Genomic DNA, 21,063 nt, shown 5'->3' with positions numbered 1-21,063 from the left:
ATGGATCTATGGATATAGGGAGATTCAAAGGTTTGGCTGTTCCGCAAATAATGAGTTTTGATTCCCTGCTGAAAATTGTTCATGGTTTGTTTCCTCAGGAGAACACGAGTGATGACAGTTTTCAGATACCTTCACATGGGGCTGTAATACCCAATACAGTAAGGATGAAATAAGTACTAGAGATATGCAGTATGCTGGGAGCCAACAAAGCAACAAACAAGCAGCAAACAAGGCTGCGGCTGGAGTTTCGGCGTTAAGTAGGCTAATTGCAAACATTGGGGGTCCTACGTCCAGTAGGCGACGTCTCCTGATGAGCTCAACGCAGTCTGCCCTGCTCTACGGTGCAGAGGTATGGGCTGGCGCTCTTAACAAGGAGGTATATCGTAGACGCCTCGCGCAAGTACAGAGACGGGGAGCTTTACGGGTGGCGTCTGCGTACCGCACAGTCTCTGAACCGGCCGTGATGGTGATCGCGGGAGTTATCCCCATTGCCCTCCTTGCTAGGGAGCGTCAGGCCATATACAAGCGCAAGGGAGATGAGCCAAGGGAGGTGGTTGCTCGCGAAGAACAGCAACATACTCTAGACCAGTGGCAGCTCTCTTGGCAAAATGAAACTAGAGGCAGATGGACTGCGCGGCTCATCGGCAACTTAAGTGCGTGGCTGAATCGGAAGCATGGTGAGACTGACTATTTCCTTACCCAATTTTTAAGTGGGCATGGAAATTTTCAGTCTTACCTGCACAAGATTGGAAAGGCGCGTTCTCCGGGAGGGGTTCGTCAGCAGCTCTATTTAAACACAGGGGATCTCTCTCCAGACAACATTGTGGAAGAGATGCTGAGAACTGCTGACAGCTGGAACCGTGTTGTGTTTAATCATGTATAACTTTTCTCCTTGCATCTTATGTCGGTTGTCATCTAGATTGAACGTTAGTCACTCGATATCCAGCCCTGGGGTTTGAATCGTTGTTTCAATACGAGTGTTTTTCTTTGTGTTCGTCACTCTCAAGTAGGTTATTACTTACCCAATATTGCAAATGAAGTAGAGAATGAGCAAATGATAAGAAAGTAGACATTTTGGGGATTTTAATGTGATTTACAGGATTCTGGAGACATCTAAATTCATTCGACGAGATAACGAGGTATCACCGTTAATTGCCCTTTTGTTGGTGTCTTATGGAACTACGCAAAAGTTTTGAATTATAATTATGGATTAAGTTCGTCTAGTGGCCACTTGAAACAAATTTGAAGGAGCGAAAAATTAAGTTCAAAAGGAGATGATGTTTGCTTATATCCCAAAAAGAGCAATAGCATGCAAGGAACTACTCAAACTGAACTGGGTGCTTCTTTCAAAAAGTATTAAGCAACCATCCTTGCCGAACGGCAACTCATTTAGCTACATATGATCGTTAATCCTCCCTTACGTTGTTGGTTGGCCCATTACATAAATGTCGATACGAAATCCTTCCCGGCATTACAAAATCGTGAATGCTGCTCAAAAGGCTTAAACTCATCTTTGAAGGACCCTTAATTGGCCCGCTTTACATGACACGCATCCTTGTACACATTAAGCGCTTATAAATTTGCATTTCAATAACCATAAACATAAAAATTGCGATTAAAATTTCACAGAGGAATAATCATTGGAGCACATGTTTCTGTTCACGGGTTCGATGAAATTATGGTACTTTTGCAGGCTTAATGGGAATTAATGCCCGAGTTCAGAAAGGTCGACTCAGCTTATGTTGTAATTTATATTTGGTGGGAGGGGTGTGCTGAACTCATGAGATTCTTTATAGTCAGGGCATTAAATTTTTCTTTTTTCAAGTGATTTTCATTGCATTCGCTTTCAGCTGACCTGGATATTCATAATGGTCGGCATGGTAAACAGAACCTACCAATTACATTGGAGAAAAACTCTCTGGGATTTGCCCTCAAAAATCCCTTCAAGAGCATCAGCCCAATAAAGAAAAGCATTCACTTCTTGACAAATGGAAATTTTTCGGAAAGAAATTATGAATTTCTTTCAAATCGACTAAGCCTAAGAGCTTTCCCCCTCCACTTGGTATTATCCCCTGTAAAGGGTAAAGTTCAACAGAGAAAATAAGACAAAATTTTCCTTCTCATCTTCTAGTCAATGAAACTGTGGAATTCAATAGAACTGAGTATATCCCCGGGCGACTGTTAGCAGACGTGGATAATAAGGACAGCTGATGGTACATTGGGTTGTTTTTCGACATTCCTCAGAGCCATGTATCTTACGGAGAAATTTCCCAAGGATCACACACGAGCTGCCTAACTGCCTGGCTGTCAGTCTCATGTTATGAAGCATATGCTCCTAATGACATGGAATAGCTTTTATACACACGGCGACTGGAGGACCCTCAAGCATTTTCTGAAGTTTCCAGGTTAGCAGCGAAAGTGAAATATCTTGGGAGACGTATGCTGCAGGTAGCTTTGAGTACAGTGCTTCCAAGATGTTTCGGTATGTGCGTAGGTTTATCGTAGAGCCTATGACGAGGTCAATTCCACAGGAGGTTTCAGATCAGGAGTGTTTGAGTTGCGATAACCTTTTCTCCCGCACTTCGGTCGAGGTTATCGGCATTTTCAGGATTGAATGATTCCGTAGAAAGTTTTTCGATTTCATCCCTTTGTCAAGTTTATAACGGAGGTAAATTTTTCGTTTCACATTGTCCGGTGCTATACAAAGGATCCGACCCGCTACTGTAGCCATTTTAGTATCATCTGTTGATGTTATGTGATAGGTTGACAGGTAGACAATGATTCCATCCTCGTATTCAAGCTCACACATTTCTACTCGAAGCATAAAATTTAATTATTCTCGTTAGGTGGTGTGGGGAGAAAGTCCAAAGGTGAGGAGGAAATTTGAGATTAGTAGCTTTGTGCGTATGCATCATGTTGAAAAATGTTACATTATACACGTCAGGTGGATTTATGTTTTACGCATAGACAAGGGAGGTACTGGGTGATGAGAATTTTACAATTTGTTTTGTCGTAGAATGACACGACACTGATGATTATTCATTTTTACTTTTTCCCAGGTAAACTTGACTATTGTCTCCGCACCTTTCCTTTTAAATGTCTTTTATAGTTGCTTTTGTTATATTAGTTAGATTACTGTCAGAAAGGATTCATTTCAATGAAGTAATGAACGGTAGACCTAGACATGCTCAGTGATAATAAATAACAATACTGCGTGCTTTCTGATAGATTTGGAGGTACATTTTTCAGGCGCCATTTTTTAAAAGTTTTCATTTGTTTCGTTTTCATTCGTTATCATTTAAAGAAATGATTTTCTGGCCTAGAATAGAAATGCGAAAATGGTCATAACCCCGACTGGGTTGAAAAAGGTCAGATTCGCTACCATGTGGGTGGCGCATCAGGAAGTAAAATTCGCTTGTCAGGTTGGTTCCCAGGATAGGGATATTTACCTATTGATGTGTAACGATGCATTTTTTTCAGGATATGTATGATCAGATGTACCTTGTTCACATGGCGCAGGCATCCAAAATGTAAACCGAGAATGATAAGTGTGAAAATGGTAGAGTACTGGGTAACACATTCGGCTAAGCTGCAATCATAAGCCACCGCAGTTACTTCTTAGCAATCTGCTTGAGCTACCCCGGCGACTTTTTGAGAGGACTTCCTCGATGATTAGATACCTTGTCGTGGTGAGGGAGCTCAGTAAGGAAAATCCTCTAGAAAACGAGAGGTGACACATGAAACTAAGCGGTAATCAAAACCCCAAGCCAAGGTCTTATTACCGTGCCAAGCACACAGGTGTTAAGATGTGACTGTAAACGGTGACCCCTGTGTACCCGGCAACCCCCAGTTTTAACTAGCCTTGTCTCGGTAAAAAGGAGCTCTGCCGAGATCGACTTACTTTCCCCGATAAAACTGAAAGAAAAACAAAAAACTGTGGCGCAGCAGGATTAAAAACATTCGAAATTCATTTTGATTTGATTGTTGTTGATGCGAGCGAATAGATGACGCCGCCGGCGCTCTCTGTGGCTTTTTAGAACTCACCACAAGAGCGAAGAGCTAGCGGATAAAAAGTTTCGTTGGTTGTACACAGAGGGACTGCATGGGAAACCAACCGGTCTCTTCTGCTCCAACCGTGATACAGTATACACGAGTTTCAAGCGATTTTTTCATTCAAATCATTTTGTGTTGATTTCCTCAATTATGCAACCACTCTTGTGTGAAGTGTGTAACACGCGAAGCTACATCATGTGTAAGTTAACTGCACGGCCGTATAAAAAATTGGAAAGCAATCGGGATTAGGAAAGTTCTCAATTTGGGATTGAGAAGTTATTACAAAAGTTTTTTATTTATTATTTAGTTTATTACAAAAGTTTTTAAAAAACTAAAACTAAATCTCGATCGTGACGATCCAACCCCGGGTGAAGCGGCATCCCTAAGCTTACCGATGGAGAATCTGAGTATAGACTCAGATTCTTCACTTACTCAAGTGGGAGCCAATCTAATTGGGACCCAGTCCTTAACGGACCTTCTGTCAGCACTGCTGACCTCAGGCGCAAATCGCGCCATCTGCTAAGCCTAAACTCCTCGAGTCGGTAGGTGTATATCGTAAAATCTTACGGCTAAGCTTTGCCGACGAAAACACGAACGAGTGACTCAGGCAGTACTGCTCCTCCCTCAACAATGTGTGGGAGGGTGCACGACTAACCCTGAAAAGGGTCTTCGAGTCGCCATCGTTCAAAAAGTGCTTTCTCTAACTCCCAGAAGAAGAGCGTAATGATGCTGAGGTTCAAGAACAACTTGGTGTCCAGAATAACCTCAACACCTGCACCTGGATGCTGCTAGGCAGCACAACAGAAGAGAGAGGCGATAGGCCGGGAACTTTCCTTAGTATCGGTGTTCCTGAACCCGATGTTAAGAAGGTTCGGGAAAAACCGGGCTGCCGGCTGCGCTACACTTACACTACAAGCGTTGGCTCTCAAAACCATTGAAGGGAACGCGTAACCCTCGGCATCTTCATCTGAAACGGAGATGAGGTGCCATATTTCCCAAATAAATTTGCAGCATGATAAAGCGGCGACTACAATTATCAGTCGTCGGATCAATAGCTGCAAGACATTAGCATACATCATACAAGAATCGTGGGTTGTTGGTGGGATAGTCAGGGGCTTAAACTTCCAACATGCTGACCTGTTATATGCTAAAGGACGCGATCAACCCCGCTCCTGCATGGTAGTTTCAAAAGGTTTCCAGGCTAATTTGGTTAATGACCTATGCGATGGCGAAACCACATCGGCTAAACTAACCACACAAAATTAAAAATATGCCAATAAGCCAAAAGTAGAGGCATGGGGGTAATAACAGGATATGATGTCAACGATCACCACATATGTTAGGGAAGTTTCAACATCAACGCGAGATTATCGAGATCACTGGAGTGGGTAGGAACCGATTTGCAGATCGGTAATTTGGGTAATGAACCCACTTTCTTCAATGTGATCAGGCGATAGGTTATCGACATCACGATGGCATCCCCTGACATCACGGCTCTGGTCGGAGAGTAGAGAGTATCAAACGATATCACACTCTCAGATCACAGACGCATTGATTTCGTAAGGGTCATATATCCACCACCACCCACTCCATTTCGGAAACCATGGAAGACAGATTGAGCGACGTATAAAATATAACTGAGCGCCCGAATAACGATCCCTGTGAGGCGCATCAAATTCATTGCTGGAATTGAGGAGACACACAACTAGCATGAGAGAAGCTTCAGAAGAAAGCTGTCCACTCAAGACGACAAAGAAGAGTTTAGCATCATGGTGGAACTCGGATTTGGCAAAACAGAGGAGAGCGACTTTGAGTACTGTGTGTTTAACGGTAGATCTCAATCGCAGTCACGGTCGAGGTGTGCTTCCCAAATTAGGCATTTGGGTAGTCGCACCGTGGGACCCTCAGCAGCCCCGACCATCGCTGGTACGATTGTAAATTCGAAGCTCAAGCGACAGAATGTACAACCGAATGCAATTTCAATGCAAAAAACTAGGCTCGGTGGGTATCTCGGCGGCGGATACCCGGAGTGCAGTATCACGTCACCTGACAATTTTCGACCCTCTGAGCAGACATTGCTCTCTGGTTGACAAGGGCGGTGAGGTGCCGGTTCTCCCCGTTCACCGTCTTAATACAGTAATACCACATAATTTACGATTGGCTGCCGTGAACTCCTTTCTGATCCGCACTTATGGTTACAGGCAGGTGGACGTAAAACTCAGATTGGGCCGAACGTTTTCGTGGCGATTCGTTTTGCATTAGCACCCCTATTTTAGGCGCGGACTTCCTGCGTCACTATACACATCATTACAGAAAGTAGTTTCTCAGTGCCAGTTGATCACAATGTGCAGCACGACCTTGGATCTCGCCAAAGCTAATCATAAAATCTCTGCGGCTCCAGAAGACATACCGAAAATCGTTAGTTGTACACCTGTCAGACGCTTCGAGTTCATCAGGATGACATTTGGCTTGTGCAACGCTGCGCCGAGATTCATTCACTCTGTTCTACGAAACCTAAACTTTTGTTTCGTCTACATGAATGTTGTTTTGCTCGCCCCTTCTTCCGAATCTGAGCATTTGGACCATCGCAAGTGCATTTTTCAAAGTCTCCTTGAGGCCGTGCATGTTCAACCTACAAAGGCAGGTGAAATTTCTCGGCCAAAAGGTCACCACTGACGGAATTCAACCAAATCCAGATAAGGTTGCAGCGATCAAAAACCCTGCTAACCACGGTGATCTGCATACTAGACTTCTAATGCCGTTTCTTGCCAAAGGCTGCTCATCACCAAGCGATTCTCAAAGCTTACTTGTCTGGGCCCAAAATGAATGACTTTCGCGAGATTGCTGCCATCCAACGCCTAGATGGCCTCAGGAGACTGACAAACAACAGCTGGTTGAAGCTACACTTCTGGCATTTCCTCGGCCAGATGGATTAAACTTCGCAACCGTTGGTCTTCTTTTTGAAACAACCCAATGTAACTACGGCGCCTACGATTTTGAGCTTCTCACCGTATATCTTTCTATTAAATGGTTCCGTTTGTCCCTTGTGAGCGGGCCGTTTACTGTGTTCATGAAGCACAAGCCCCTTACGTTCGCATTCGGACAAAAGCCCGACAAATCGTCTCTTCGCCAATTCGGGCAAGGGAACTTCATCACCTAGTTTACTTCTGACATCCAACACGTGTCTAGAAAAGGCAATTTCGTTGCGGAGATGCTGTCTCCGCTGCGTTCGATTATATGGCAATCGTCGAGACGTAGAAGGGCGACATAAGGTTTCAGAGCCTGAGGACAAACTCCAAATACAAGTTCAAGGAGTTTCCTTTCTTCGGATCAAACTCCTAGTTACTTACTACTCCTACTCTATGGAGAGAAACGGCGGCTCATCGTAAACCAGTTAAGCGGCACAAGCATGCTGCGTCTGCTCAGGGACGCGGTTTCGAAACTGGGACCGACTCCGCAGTCCTGGAGCCACGTGATCTCTCTCTCTCAAGGGCTACGTCCTAGGCGGGCCCAAATGGATTTCCTTTTGCCGAACCAGGGGGTGGTCCAAAAAACGTCTCGTCAGGTTCTCTCGGTAACATCATTGGCGGAATCACGTGCAGGGATTTTCCGGTGAACCTGCGCGGTTTCAGCTGATAGCGGAGAGATGTGGCGTGTAGTGTAATGGTGGAGTGTATACACAATTTTACTGTCCCTCTCACGTGAAGTACCAGTCGCGGTTTTCTGTAAAAGCCACGCTTGCTAATCCTTTCGATTTAGTAGCGATGAATTTAAGTGGGCTTGTCAGCAGTGTTGAAATTTGTTGGTGGTAACTTCCATGCAAAAGCGAACGCTAATGTGCGATTTCCACGAATAGTATAGTATAGTATAGACTAGATTACTGCAGTTGATGATACGAGGATAACTTAAGGGGGTTCACAATCTATTTCTAAAAAATATGCTAATAATAAATATGGTAGTATAATATTAGGCTTCACGGTTTCTTACCAGGGCAGAGGCAAATCGTCAGACGCTGCCTCACCCCCGCCCTGGGAGCAACGTGACCGAAGCGGCTCGCAGATGTTAAGTGCTCCTTTATATAATTATGAAAATACTTTTTTTTAGAATTTCGGGGTCCTAAGTCCGCATCAACATGATGCCAGACCAGACCAAATGGGGAGCAACTTACTACCTCTTTTTTTGGTCCACGGACCCCTCGTTTACGGCTTAGCACCCAAACTTGCAAAATATTAGTTTAGTTGATAGTTTAGGTGCTAAGCCCTAAACGAGGGGTCCGTGGACCAAAAAAAGAAGAAGTAAGTTGCTCCCCATTTGGTCCGGTCTGGCATTAAGTTGATGCGGATTTAGGACCCCGCAATTCTCAAAAAAATATTGTAGTATAACATTATTGACTTTATATAAACAGGTATCGGTATGGAGAGCATATTCAGGGCTAGATAGAATGTGTGTAGGCCACAATGGTTTGTTGTTGTTTCAGGTATATGGGTTTGGTAGTTTGTAAGAATGGGTCTTCAAAATAATCGACCCTTCTTGGATTCCGCACTCCTCTGCTTTGCAGCCAATGCCAAAACTAATATCAGATAGTACTAATCGAGACCCTTAATTTTATACTCCACATGACTATTTCCTTGGAAAAAAAATGTTATAGCCCTTTTTGTATATAATCCCCTTACCCCCTCCACCCGCTAGACTCTATGTGGAACTATGTTTCTCACTGCATACAAGGGGTCACAGGTCTTACCTTTTCACCAAATTTGGTACCAATGGAGCAACTACTTCTGAGATAATAGGTGCGACAGACAGACAAAACCTTAAAAAAGGGTACAAGTAAAGCTTGTTAAAAAATGTGTCAGTGAGAAAGAAACAACGTTTTTATACGGGGAAAACCGAAATCAGGTGTCGGGCTACGAAAATCATAGAAAGAGCACCCACTCTCTCCCGCTCTCCGTTAATACCTCTTTGGCACATGGAGTAGTGCCAAAATAGAATTGAAAAAGCGTAGTTTGCAAATTCGTTAATGGAATGTGGAACTAGGGAGGACGTCAAATAAACTTTAACTCACTTTAACTCAACTTTTCAAGAACTTATGAGAATATCCGGGATCTTGTGCTTGCAGATTATCGGTTGATAATCATTGGTTTCCCCCAATAAACTGAACATGAGAAAAATTTGTGCAAGGGTGGTGTCAATATGCTTTTCCCCAAACGAAAGTAAATCTAAGCTAGCCGATACCCTGTCCCAATATAGGGCTGATAAAAGATGCGATGGACAGGGACCGGTTTCCTGGAGAAGAGCGGCTACACCATATATTATACCGGTCATCCAGTGAAACATGTGCTCGAATTAGGTTTCTCAGTCAGCCAAAAAAATGAAACCTGCTGCTATCGGCTTTGAAAACATAAGCGAACGGCTATGCACTCTGCGCTTGCGAGGCAAGTTTAGAAATATAAGCCTCATTAACGTTCACGCCCCTACAGAGGAGACTGCAAAGTCGGAGAAGGATACCTTCTACGAGGCAATAGAACGAACCCTCGGAGCTTGTCCCAGATATGATATTAGTATCATACTTGAGGAACAGCCAAGTAGGGAGCGAGCCCGTATTCAGGCGATACGTTGGCTCCCATAGCTTACACGAAAAAACAAATGATAACAGATTGCGGATCATTCAATTAGCAGGGTCACACGAAATGCTTGTTGGAAGTACCTGCTTTGCGCGAAAAGCGGTCCACAAACATACGTGGGCCTCTCCAGATGGGACCACTTTCGACCAAATTGACCACGTGTTGATCGAACGCCGCCACCTCTCAGCCTTGGTGAATGTCAGAACATTTAGGGGGGCAATATAGACTCGGATCACCATTTCGTTGGCATGGTGCTCCGTGCTCGAATAACAATACTACCTAGAATCGCCTCTGACAATCAGGTGAGAGTGAACACTGAAGCCATCCACAGCACAGTCTTCCGCGTCACCTATAAGAGGGAAAATTGAGATCAAGCATCAACAAATGATCTTCACAATCACCTGAAGAACGTTATCATGGATACGGTCATAAACATACTTGTCCCCACCCGCAAAAGGAGTCGATTTGACGACGAATGAAAGCTCGCAACGGAACGGAAGAATGCCGCATACCGAGTAATGTTGCATTCTCAAAGAACGCGGGCACGAACTCCGTCGAGCGGAAAAGCGACTTCACAGACGGAAAAAGGAAGCCTGGGAGAACCGACAAATCTGTGAACTAGAAAAGTACAGGGAGCAACCGCACCAGGCGCGGAAGTTCTACCAACAAGTCAGCAGGATGAAGCCCTCGATGCTCATCCTGCCGAGACAAAGAGGGAAATCTGATTTTCGACAGAATGAGTATATTAGAGCGATGGGTTGAGTACTTTGATGAGCTATGGAACAACCAGCACATCGGCGAGTTGGAGGACCCGCCAACTAAAGACGACGGACAAATACTGCCATCACCAAGTTTAGGAGAAACAGTCCGTGCAATTCATCGGCTAAGAAATCATAAGCCGCCAGGAGCCGATGGAATTACAGCCGAATTGGTTAAATATCGAGGCGACCAGTTACACCAAGTGGTTCACCAACTTGTGCTCAAGGTATGGGACAGTAAATCAATGCCTGACGATTGGCAACGAGGCATTATCTGTCTCATGCATAAAAAAGGGAGATATCACACAGTGCAGCAATTATAGAGGTATCACGTTACTGAATACCATCTATAAGATATTCTCCACTATCTTGTTAGGCCGGATAGCCCCATACGCCCAAAACATCATTGGCCCATACCAGAGAGGTTTCACTCCAGGCAAAGCAGCGACAGATCAGATTTTCTCCGTGCGGCAAGCGATGGAAAAACTGTTGGAATATGGAGAACAGTTGCGCCACTTATTCATCGACTTTAAAGTCGCCTATCATAGCATAGCCAGGGTAAAACTGTACACGGCCATGAGAGAATTCGGTATCCCAACGAAATTAATAAGACTGACTAGGCTGACCCTGACCAATGCGCGAGGCGAGATAAAAGCAACAGGATCACTCTCAAGACCATTCGACATCAACAACGGTCTACGACAAGGGGATGCCCTATCATGCGTCCTCTTTAACCTGGCCCTCGAGAAAGTGATCCGTGATGCTGAGGTAAATGCAAGAGGTACGATCCTCTTCAAGTCCACCCAACTACTGGCCTATGCTGACGATATCGACATCATGGGAAGAACCACCCGAGACATACAAACTGCCTTCATCCAGATCGAGCAGGCGATGATTGGCGCGAGATCTTGGGCTGCACATCAATGAAGGCAAGACAAAATATATGATGGCAACGTCAGCACCGAAAACGAACCATCCAACAACATCAAACCGCACTGGTCAAACACAAACACGAAGAAGAAAAAGGATAGGAGAATACAACTTTGAGACCGTTGACAATTTCTCCTATCTAGGGTCGAAAATCGCAACCGATAACAGCTACGATGATGAAATCCGCGCACGGTTGTTGGATGCCAACAGAGTCTATTTCAGCTTACAAAAACTGTTCCGCTCGAAACGTCTCGGTTACGGTGGGCGGGTCACTTAATCCGTATGGATGAGGATGATCCCACCCGGAAAGTCTATAAGGGCAATATCTATGGTAGAAAGAGAAGACGAGGCCGATCCTGCCTGAGATGGAGCGATGGCGTAGGCCAGGACGCCAGCCAACTTTTAGGGATATCGAATTGGTGGACCTCGGCGCAAAATCGGGATGTCTGGAGTTGTTTATTAAGGCAGGCCTAGACCGGATACCGGTTGTTGCGCCGTTGATGATGATGATGAAAGTAAATCGATAGTAAATGGTGTTCTTTGAGACACATTATTACTATTGATGACTACTGGAAGTATGGATGACTGGGTGTGGTATCACGACACTTCGCATTGTCGCATGACCACTTCAAGTTTCGGTTCTAGCAAGTGAGGGCACTGCTATGGCTATGCAGACTCCTTTTCACATGCGTGTTCGGAAAATTGAAAACCTACCTTAAGGACGACATTTCTGACCCTCAAAAATATTAGATCTAAACGACCAGCTGAAGACTATTCCAGTGAAAGAGTTTCAATAGTGATGTAAAGATCGAAAGAAATCATCCCTCTATATCTATTAAAACCTTATTGCAGAGAAGGGTTTTTATATTCAGGAATAACATGTTTCGCAACCCTCTTTGAAATTTTAAATTTAAATTTGTTTTTAGAAAAAATCTTTTCATTTTTAATAGCACTATATATAATGCGCCGCAATAAAGCCTCCGTTTTACAGCAGACTCACACTTTCCAGGCTTCTGAGCTCATCCAACTTTTAATTTCCGCTCCTCTTCCTAGCCTACAACCTACGGTGTTAACCAGCGTTTGAAATAAAGTCCGCAAATTATCCTCTTTCAACGCTATTCATTGAATTCTGTGAAAGTCATTCTGGAGTATCTTAAATTGAGCTTTCTAATTTATACAAAATGAATGAGAATTTCGAGAACGTCTTCTCTATTTATATTTTATTAGGAATATTCCTCACTCGAAATATAAAGTAATTGCTTCCAAGAAACAGCCAAATATGGTTGACATTTTTGGGACATATTCCGTCCCGTACCCCCCCCCCCCCCCCCCCATCCTTCCCTAATTATTTCATTTTATTTCATGGCGGCAAACACATTCCTGTGATTTTGATGTTTATTTTAAATCATATCGGCTTATGTAAATATTTATCCAAAATCATGCCTTAATAGGAAAATTAATTAAAATTTATCAAATAATAATGATGAATACACACGCGAGAGAAATTAATATGAAATATGATGAGGTTGAACTGTGGCTCCTGTAATATGTGAATTATGGCATTTGGTCTCCTACAAAAAGTGAATCTCTAAACGAAAAAAACATGGCTGAAATTCGCTAATATCGAGTTAATTAAAGTTTATTGTTGCTGATGGTTTTAACCGCTAATTAAATATTTTGGGACACACTTTGAAATTTTATAACGTATTCGCTTTGAAGTTATGGCCGACCCCAATTGAAATTCGATATGAAAAAGCAAAGACATATTTTGTAGAGGGGGTTGGGCGAATATTTGGTTATGACACTGGGTCACAGGTCGCTGCATATTAGTAATGATTTCTGAAATTAAAGTAGGAAGTAATCGCAGATATCTATATTTGACTTGAGAGGTCCGAGATCTCCCTTACCTATAGGAGAATTCTCTAGAGGACTTCATGGGACATCAAATTTTAACAAAAACCAGGTAGACCTTTCATATTTGCTCCGATTATATTAAAAGAGTTGAATGTCGCACGAACACCCCCCACCCCATCACCTGAGGTATTGAGTACCGAGCCTTGTTTTGAACGCTTTATTAAACAATACTTACTGGACCGCGTTTTTCAAATCTTTATTATTAATAAATCTAAATTTAAAGAGATAACTGAAAGTATCGTTCGTGAACGCAAGTAACGCAGAATTATCTCTAACAAGAATGTTGGTAATGTCACGTGCTCGCAGTGAACCTGTTTGGCAGGCTTTACAACTGGGGTAACCAACGAAGACCAAACGTTTCGGAACTCCTCAGTGATACCAAGGGCCAGCAACTGACCAACTTTTGTATAGAGAACCTTCCCGATTATGAGAAAGACTTCAAAGTGTCTTAGCTTATTGTCCTGCATCGTACATCCTTGTTGTTCTTAAAAGTTTCCATTGAGCAAAGGAAAGGTTCAAAAAAGTCCCGTCTGAGTTCAAAATTTACCATAAAGTCCGTATGAACATACCAGTTTTGCGCTAATGACAGGGTAACATGTGGTTTCTATAATCCCCTTGGACTTCAGCTCCCACCCAAGGCTTTTCGAGAAGTTTGTTCTCTCCCTCCATTGTTAAGTTTAGTGGCGTCCTACACGCGGGATATTCGGCTATATTGGATTAAACAGCATGACGCAGGCAATGGAGTCGTCGTCCTTTCTTAACGCGTAACCTATTCACTGCTACTCCTGTCTTTTCAGCAACACATTCATCTATATCTAATCCGCATGCTGACGAAGATGTTCATTCGAGATTTTATCGGGATGATATGGTGGGGACGGGTATCGACAAATTCTTGGCTGTCCAAACTCACAGTTATTTGTCCTTGTTGTTGTTGATTTAATGAGAGAGTAAGTAGATGCCATTTACCTATTAAAGGTCATTGGAAAACTATCCGGTATCCGGTTTTACGCCGAGGTTCAACACTTCAATATCCCTAAAAACTGTCTGGCGTCCTGACCTACGCAATCGCTCAATCTTAGGCAGGGTCTGCCTTTTTTTCTACCATAGATAATGCCCTCGTAGACTTTCTGGGCTGGATTATCCTCATCCATAAGGATTAAGTGACCCGCTCATTGCAACCTGTTGAGCCGGATTTTATCCACAATCGGATGGTTGTGGTATCGCAAATAGATTTGGTCGTTATGTACTGCGTCCATCCTAATGTAGGGGCCAAAAATTCTTCGGAGGATTCTTCTTTCGAACGCGGCCCGCGGTATTAAGAATCCAGGTTTCCGAGGAATATATAAGGACTGACAAGATCATTGTCTTGTGCAGTAAGAGCTTTGACCTTGTCTATGGTGAGACGTTCCGAGCAAAATAGTTTTTGTAAGCTGATTACCTCTGTTGGCTGCCAACAACGGTGCGCAGATTTCGTCGTAATAGTTGTTATCTGTTATGATTTTCGATCCTAGATATTCTCCTCTCTTCCTCAACGGTCTAAAAGTTGTAGTCTCTTATCTTTATTGTTTTCGTTTGACCAGTGCGATTCGATGTTGTTGGTCTTTTGGCGCTGACGTTGCTACCATGTCCTTCGTCTTGCCTTCATTAATATGTAGCCCGAGATCTCGCGGCAGATCGAGTAGGATGAAAGTAGACTCTAGATCTCGGGTTGTTCTTGCGATAATGTCAGTAGCCAGTAGTTGGGTGGGCTTGACTTGTATTTACATCCCGATTCAATTTTTTTCCAGGGCCAATTTAAAGAGGCATTCGGATAGCTGAGTTGTTAGAGCAAAAGGCTGTCCTACGGGAAGTCGCAGTTCAAATCTCACTAGTGGAAGTGGAATTTCTACCGTGATTTGACGTAGGATACCAGTCGACTCAGCTGTGAATGAGTACCTGAGTCAAATCAGGGTAAATAGTCCCGGGAGAGGGCAATACTGACCACATTGCATCCTATAGGGCATCTTGTAGTGTACTGTTATGGTCTTGAATGAAGTGATCTAACACACTTCAAGGTCCTGATCTATTTGGATTGTTGCGCAAACGGTTATTATTATTATTAATTTAGTGAGGACACATGATTGGGCATTCCCTTGTCTTAGACCGTTGTTGATTTTGAATGGTCTCGGGAGTGATCCTGCTGCTTTTATATGGCTTCACACATTGGCCAGGGTCAGCCTAATCAGTCTTGTCAATTTCGACGGGATACCAAATTCTCTTATGGCCGTATGCAGTTCTACCCAGGCTATGCTATCCTAGGCGGCTTTAAAGTTGATGAAAAAATGGTTCAACTGATGGGCATATTCCAACAGTTTTACTATTACTTTCTGCAGAGAAAATATGATCTGTTGCTGATTTGCCTGGAGTGAAGCCTCTATGATGTGGGCTAATGATGTTCTGGGCGTATGGGGCTATCCGGCCTAGCAAGATAGTGGAGAATATCTTATAGATGGTACTCAGCAACGTGATACTTCTATAATTGCTGCACTGCGTTATATCCCCCTTTTTATGTATGAGACAGATAATATCTCGTTACCAGTCGTCAGGCATTGATTCGTTGTCCCACGCCTTGGGCATTATTTGATGAGCCGCTTGGTTTAGTTGGTCGCCTTCATATTTAACCTATTCGGCTGTAATTCCATCGGTTCCTGGCGATTTATGGTTTCTAAGCAAATTTCTGGTGGCAATATTTGTCCGCCGTCTGTTCTGACATTCATCAAACCTGAGAGATGGAAGCTTTCAATCAGCTCGTGGTTGATTTGGTTGAAAGTGGTCCCGTTTGGAGAGGCCCAGGTATATTTGTGGAGCGCTTTCGGGCGATACTGCTTACTGAATAATCTGCAGTCCATTGCCATTTATATCCCTATGCAAGCTGTGGGAGCCGATGTATCACCTGAATACGGGCTTCATCCCTACTTGACTGTTGAAATCTCCAAGTATGATTTTGATATCATACTTGGGACAGGCTGGGAGGGTCCGCTCAACTGCCTCGTAGAAGGTATCCCTCTCGGACTCTGCAGTCTTTTCTGTAGGGGCGTGAACGTTTATGTGGGTTATATTTCGGAAACGCAGAGTGCATAGCCTTTCGCCTGTACTTTCAAAGCCGATAACAGCAGGTTTCATCTTTTGGCTGACTAAGAAACCTACTCCGAGCACGTGGTTTACTCAATGGCCGCGATGGTGTAGTTACCCTTTTGCACGAAACCGGTCTTTGCAATGCAATCCTCTTATATCAGCCTTATATTGAGGGGGGGGGGGGGGTAGCATTCGGTCTGTACAGGGAATGCACGTTCCATGAGGAAATGTGCAAATCGTTGTTCCGTTTTCGTTGCCGGGGTTCGTCATTGTAAAATCCATTCTGTCTGAGGTTCCTTCCGTGGCTTCGTAACTTTAGTTTTCGGTGTAGGGTTGTCAGTCCCGTTTTGAAAAGCGGAAATCTCGCCTTCATCCTTCTCCGTCTGCGCCTTCTCGTTGAGAAAGAGTCACCACTTGGATGTGGAGATAGGGTTTGGTTGGTGTGGGTTCAGCGTTTCCCAGGTTTTATGCTCCAGCGTGGGTACCAGTCTACATTTTGCCCTGGGACCTATACTATCTTTTGACCAGGAAGTGGTTAATGGGATTGAAACCTTTAGAGACGTCACCATATATTGTATGAACATCGTTCCTTGTATTTAGAGGCTTTGCAACAAAGCTGATGAATTCTAAGAAATTGGTCGCACTTTAACGACCGTGTTGAAACCCATGCTGCTTTTTCGCAACGATTTGCCTCTGCCCTGGTAAGAAACCGTAAAGCCGTCATCGCCTGACATTTTTGAAAAGTTTGAATGCAAGCCCTACGCCAATGGTCTGTAGACCAAAAAAAGAGGGAGTAAGTTACTCCCCATTTCGTCCGGTCCAGCGTTAAGTTGATGCGGACTTAGGACCCCACAATTCTCAAAAAAAATATCTTCGATGCTATTTAAATATTGGGAATGTGCATTTTTTATCAGAAATTTTGCAGAAGAAAGTAGGGTTATAAACTTTGTCCTGTCTTCCATATTACCAGAATATTGGAACCTCAGACGAGAAACATGAATCTCACGAAGAGTATTAAAGACCTCCACAGTAAATCAGGCAGGGTATTTGTCCAGATTAGGATGAGAGACGGGAAGGAAACAAGGAAGATTTTCCAAAAATCATGAAATACTAAAACAGGCTGGTTGGAAGAAAAAATTTCTAACCGACCACTTCAGTCGAAAATCATTCAGGGTTCCGAAATCAGCCTTGTGAAAGTTGAATTTGGGTGCCTTGCGAAGCGGCAATATGTCGGATCAATTAACATGGAAATAAACTTCCAGAGGTGGATGGTCAGCATCAATTTTAAGGTAAGGCGAACCGTTAGGAAATGTAAGGAGCTGATTGTCAGCAATGTTGGCCAATATGAAGTCGAGAATATGGCTATTGTCATTGAATTGGAGGGCGGAATATGAATTCATAAATGCGATCAGAGCTAAGTGCGAAGGGGTCAAATTATTAGGATGGATAGGTAGACCGGGGAATCTGGCCATTTAATGGAAGGAAAGTCCCTACAGAGGATGAAAGGTAAACCAGGATATATCGCTAAGAGGGCATCCGAAAGAGCGCCGAAAAATTCCCGTCAGTTTGCCTGACATTTGCAAATCACGCACCAACAACACAATCAAATCCGGCTACGTTTTCATAGTTCGAAGTGTCAGCGCCAGTCTCGAAATACGATTATTGCTGGCTGACTCTCAAATTGCTTTCTGAGAAAGCGGGTCCTTGCTTAAATTATCCAAGCATTCGCAATAATCTCACAAAAAACATCACCACAGACTCGCTGCTACGCGAATGCAATTCCAAATGCGTCGAATTCCACTCGATTCTACCGATCGCCACTTCTACAACCGAAGAAGAATAAATCATGACTACACTTGAACTTGTAACTCTCAAAACTCCCATATCCAGTTCGTCTGGCAAAAAAACAAAAACTCCTTTCTCCCTGCTTCGAATGATTAACTAAAAATTGCTTACCTCAAGTAATACCATAGAGCACTTCACCATTGACTGAGAGCTTTATTGTAAAATACTTTAATCTCCTAGTTCTGGTCAGATCACCGGTTGTTAGTAACAGGGTAGTGCCTGTTTCATTGAGTTCGGCCGTCATAGCGATAATTTCAGGCCGCCCTTATACCTTTTATTGAGATGTGCATTTGCAGCTTCACAGTAATACAAAAATAAATATTTGCCCATTGTCGATATTTAGCGGCAAAGTGAAATGCATATAACTGCATGCTGGCATGGGCATATCAATAGCATTTTCAAATATTAGAAACAAAATAACGCACTCCTCTTGTACACTCCTTGGTGGAGTCTATGGCTTTAGTTTTATTATCATTACACTTAATGTTGTGCAAGTAATGGCCACCTCGACCACCGCACCCGATTAAATTGACTAATCTAAATGATGTTGGTTTATCATTTTTATTAAGCCAGGATGGGATTCGGAGAATGGAGATGGGATGATGGAAATAATTGAAAATGGAGTGTATGAGGAAAAGGTGAAATGTTTCCTACAATTAAATGAATTTCCGAAGAGGTTCGGCACCAGAGAATGAAGAAATCGAAGAATTTGCACGACATGAAGCCGTGGGTACTACAATTTAAGAAATTTTTGTTTGTTTGTTGTACAAATTTCGAAGAAATATTATTTTTAGGAATTTAAGACATCTTCGAATAATCTAGTTCCATGAACGCCACGGTTGGATGGGGACCCGACGAAGACCAAGTTTCAACGCCATCTGAGGCTATATCAATGGGTGTGATCCGTTGTGGATCGTCTATCCTTCGTTCAACGTTAGGTTTAGGTGTTTCAACTCCGCGTTTCAACTTTCAAACTCATAATCCCGCTCGTCCGTGGGAAAAGTTCCTGCTTCGGGTCAAATCTTTGTTGCACCTGTAGTTTAGATACGGTGAGTGTTTTTGTGATTATTCAAGAAAAACCGACATGTTCAGCTGGTTACCCTACACTCGCGAGCCTGGCTAGCATCGAGGCATGCAAATGCTCCATTTTGCTCTCGGTCAGTCTAGATGAACTCAGGATCTAGTTATCCAGGAGACGCTGAATTTCCATTCCCGAATTGGAAGTTACTTGACATTACTTGATCGATGCGGAGCTAACAGAACTTCATTTTTTCGGGTAGGCATAGGGGGTGGTATGGATGGAAATTGCAAAAAAACAAGAGAGACAATATATAGGAGGATGGATGTGTTAGGTTTTCATTTAACCTCAGTTCTAGGCCTTTTTTGTCATTTATTTTTCGGCGCCCAATGTGGGGCCATGTCTGCAATTTTCCTAACAAAGGACACCGCCTACAAATTTTAATCAATTTTAAACAGGAAACAATGATTGCAAAAGCGTTACATGTTGATTGGAACTAAAACCAATTAGGTACTTGTCGACAATTTGGCTAGCTGATGTCTAAATTAGCCATAATTCCCTTTACAATGGGTAAAATGTTGAGCTGAAAACGATTTAAATTTCTGTCCTCTAGGATCTAAAAAATGTTCATATTGTTGCAGAAAAACTTGTTGCGGGTTGCTCTTTGCCGCATTTGCTAATTGCCCGCATTCTTTTTTGCAGTATCAACACATTCAGCACATATTTGTTTCTATGTTGTCTGCTGATTCCCTATTTTGCCCTGAAAATGTTATAACGACGTAAATACGACGTGCAATTATCGTAATTGTGTACAGTGTAATGGCGGCGAAAAGCATAGTGGCGTTGCCATAAAACGGGAAGAAGATACCACACAGAGTGAAGTTAGGTGAACTCTTTTGTAGCTCAAATGTTGAGAACCTCCTCCATTAATTTTCGCTTCAGTGTACAATATCCTATCCATTTGTAATTTACGTCCATGGCCATTAAATCAGATGGGAGCAGGTAGGGTTCTATTTTAATGCAAGCGTAGGAGGAGAAGCGATACTTCTTTCTGAATGAACACGCATCCTTGCTTGGAACCATGTTGTGTTCATAAGGAAGATGTTAAAGCCCTTCGGGAGACGAATTATTTATGGACTTACAGGAACTAGTTTCCTCACAGTCATTTCCTCCAGCAATAATTCTTTGGACGATGTGTCGTTGGAAGTAATTTACAGACTTTTAGTCTACACCAATCAAGTCCTCATGTTTAATGGTCCGATTTCCGATATTATTGAATGTGTGGTGCCAAGAAGTTGGTAGTTTGAGGTGACATTGTAAAACTCTCCTCGTCCCGTCGATACTATCACAGCATCCTTGCTTCCGACCATGTAACTGGAGACCATTCGGGAAACAATGACGGCGAGGTCAGTTTGTAAATGGAGGAATGAGATACTTACCAGCGGAGCCACTGTTGCGTGAAGAGCGTTCTTCTTGTTGTTGGCCGACCATGTTTTTCGATATCCCGTCCATGGGTACGTGGCCAGGATAGCGTTTTTCTATGATGATGATGTGCGATGCAATGAATTTTTTTTTGTCCCCAGAAGCTTTTATGGGCAGCTCTTGCCGATTATAAGTTGTGTGGTCGATATATTTGTTGTCGCTGGTTGCTATCGTATTTCCTTCTAGCTGGCTCACCTCCTGCTATTACTGAATGATTCAGCTTTATGGGAATATCCTTGTCGATAATAATCACCTGCAAAGTAATAAAATGATCGGTAACAATGGGTGATTTAAATGGCGGAAAAATTCTAATGGGCTTCAGGTAAGT

General features: G+C 43.2%; 1 protein-coding gene across 2 annotated transcripts in view; it reads right to left on the bottom strand.

The window, feature by feature from the left end:
- LOC119656070 (branchpoint-bridging protein) overlaps positions 1-20,782 on the bottom strand; it is a 189,789-nt gene extending 169,007 nt beyond the window's left edge. For both annotated transcript variants that reach the window (XM_038062349.1, XM_038062350.1), the window contains exon 1: positions 20,693-20,782. In XM_038062349.1, coding sequence (XP_037918277.1) covers positions 20,693-20,765 — 73 coding nt within the window. In that variant the 5' untranslated portion in view covers positions 20,766-20,782. The remainder of the gene's footprint in view (positions 1-20,692) is intronic.
- Between the last annotated feature and the right edge of the window lie 281 nt (positions 20,783-21,063).

Source organism: Hermetia illucens, chromosome 4 (assembly GCF_905115235.1).
Source record: "Hermetia illucens chromosome 4, iHerIll2.2.curated.20191125, whole genome shotgun sequence".
NCBI classification, from domain to species: domain Eukaryota; kingdom Metazoa; phylum Arthropoda; class Insecta; order Diptera; family Stratiomyidae; genus Hermetia; species Hermetia illucens.
Note: the sequence above shows the minus strand (reverse complement) of the source record. Positions and strands in the feature narration are given on the sequence as shown.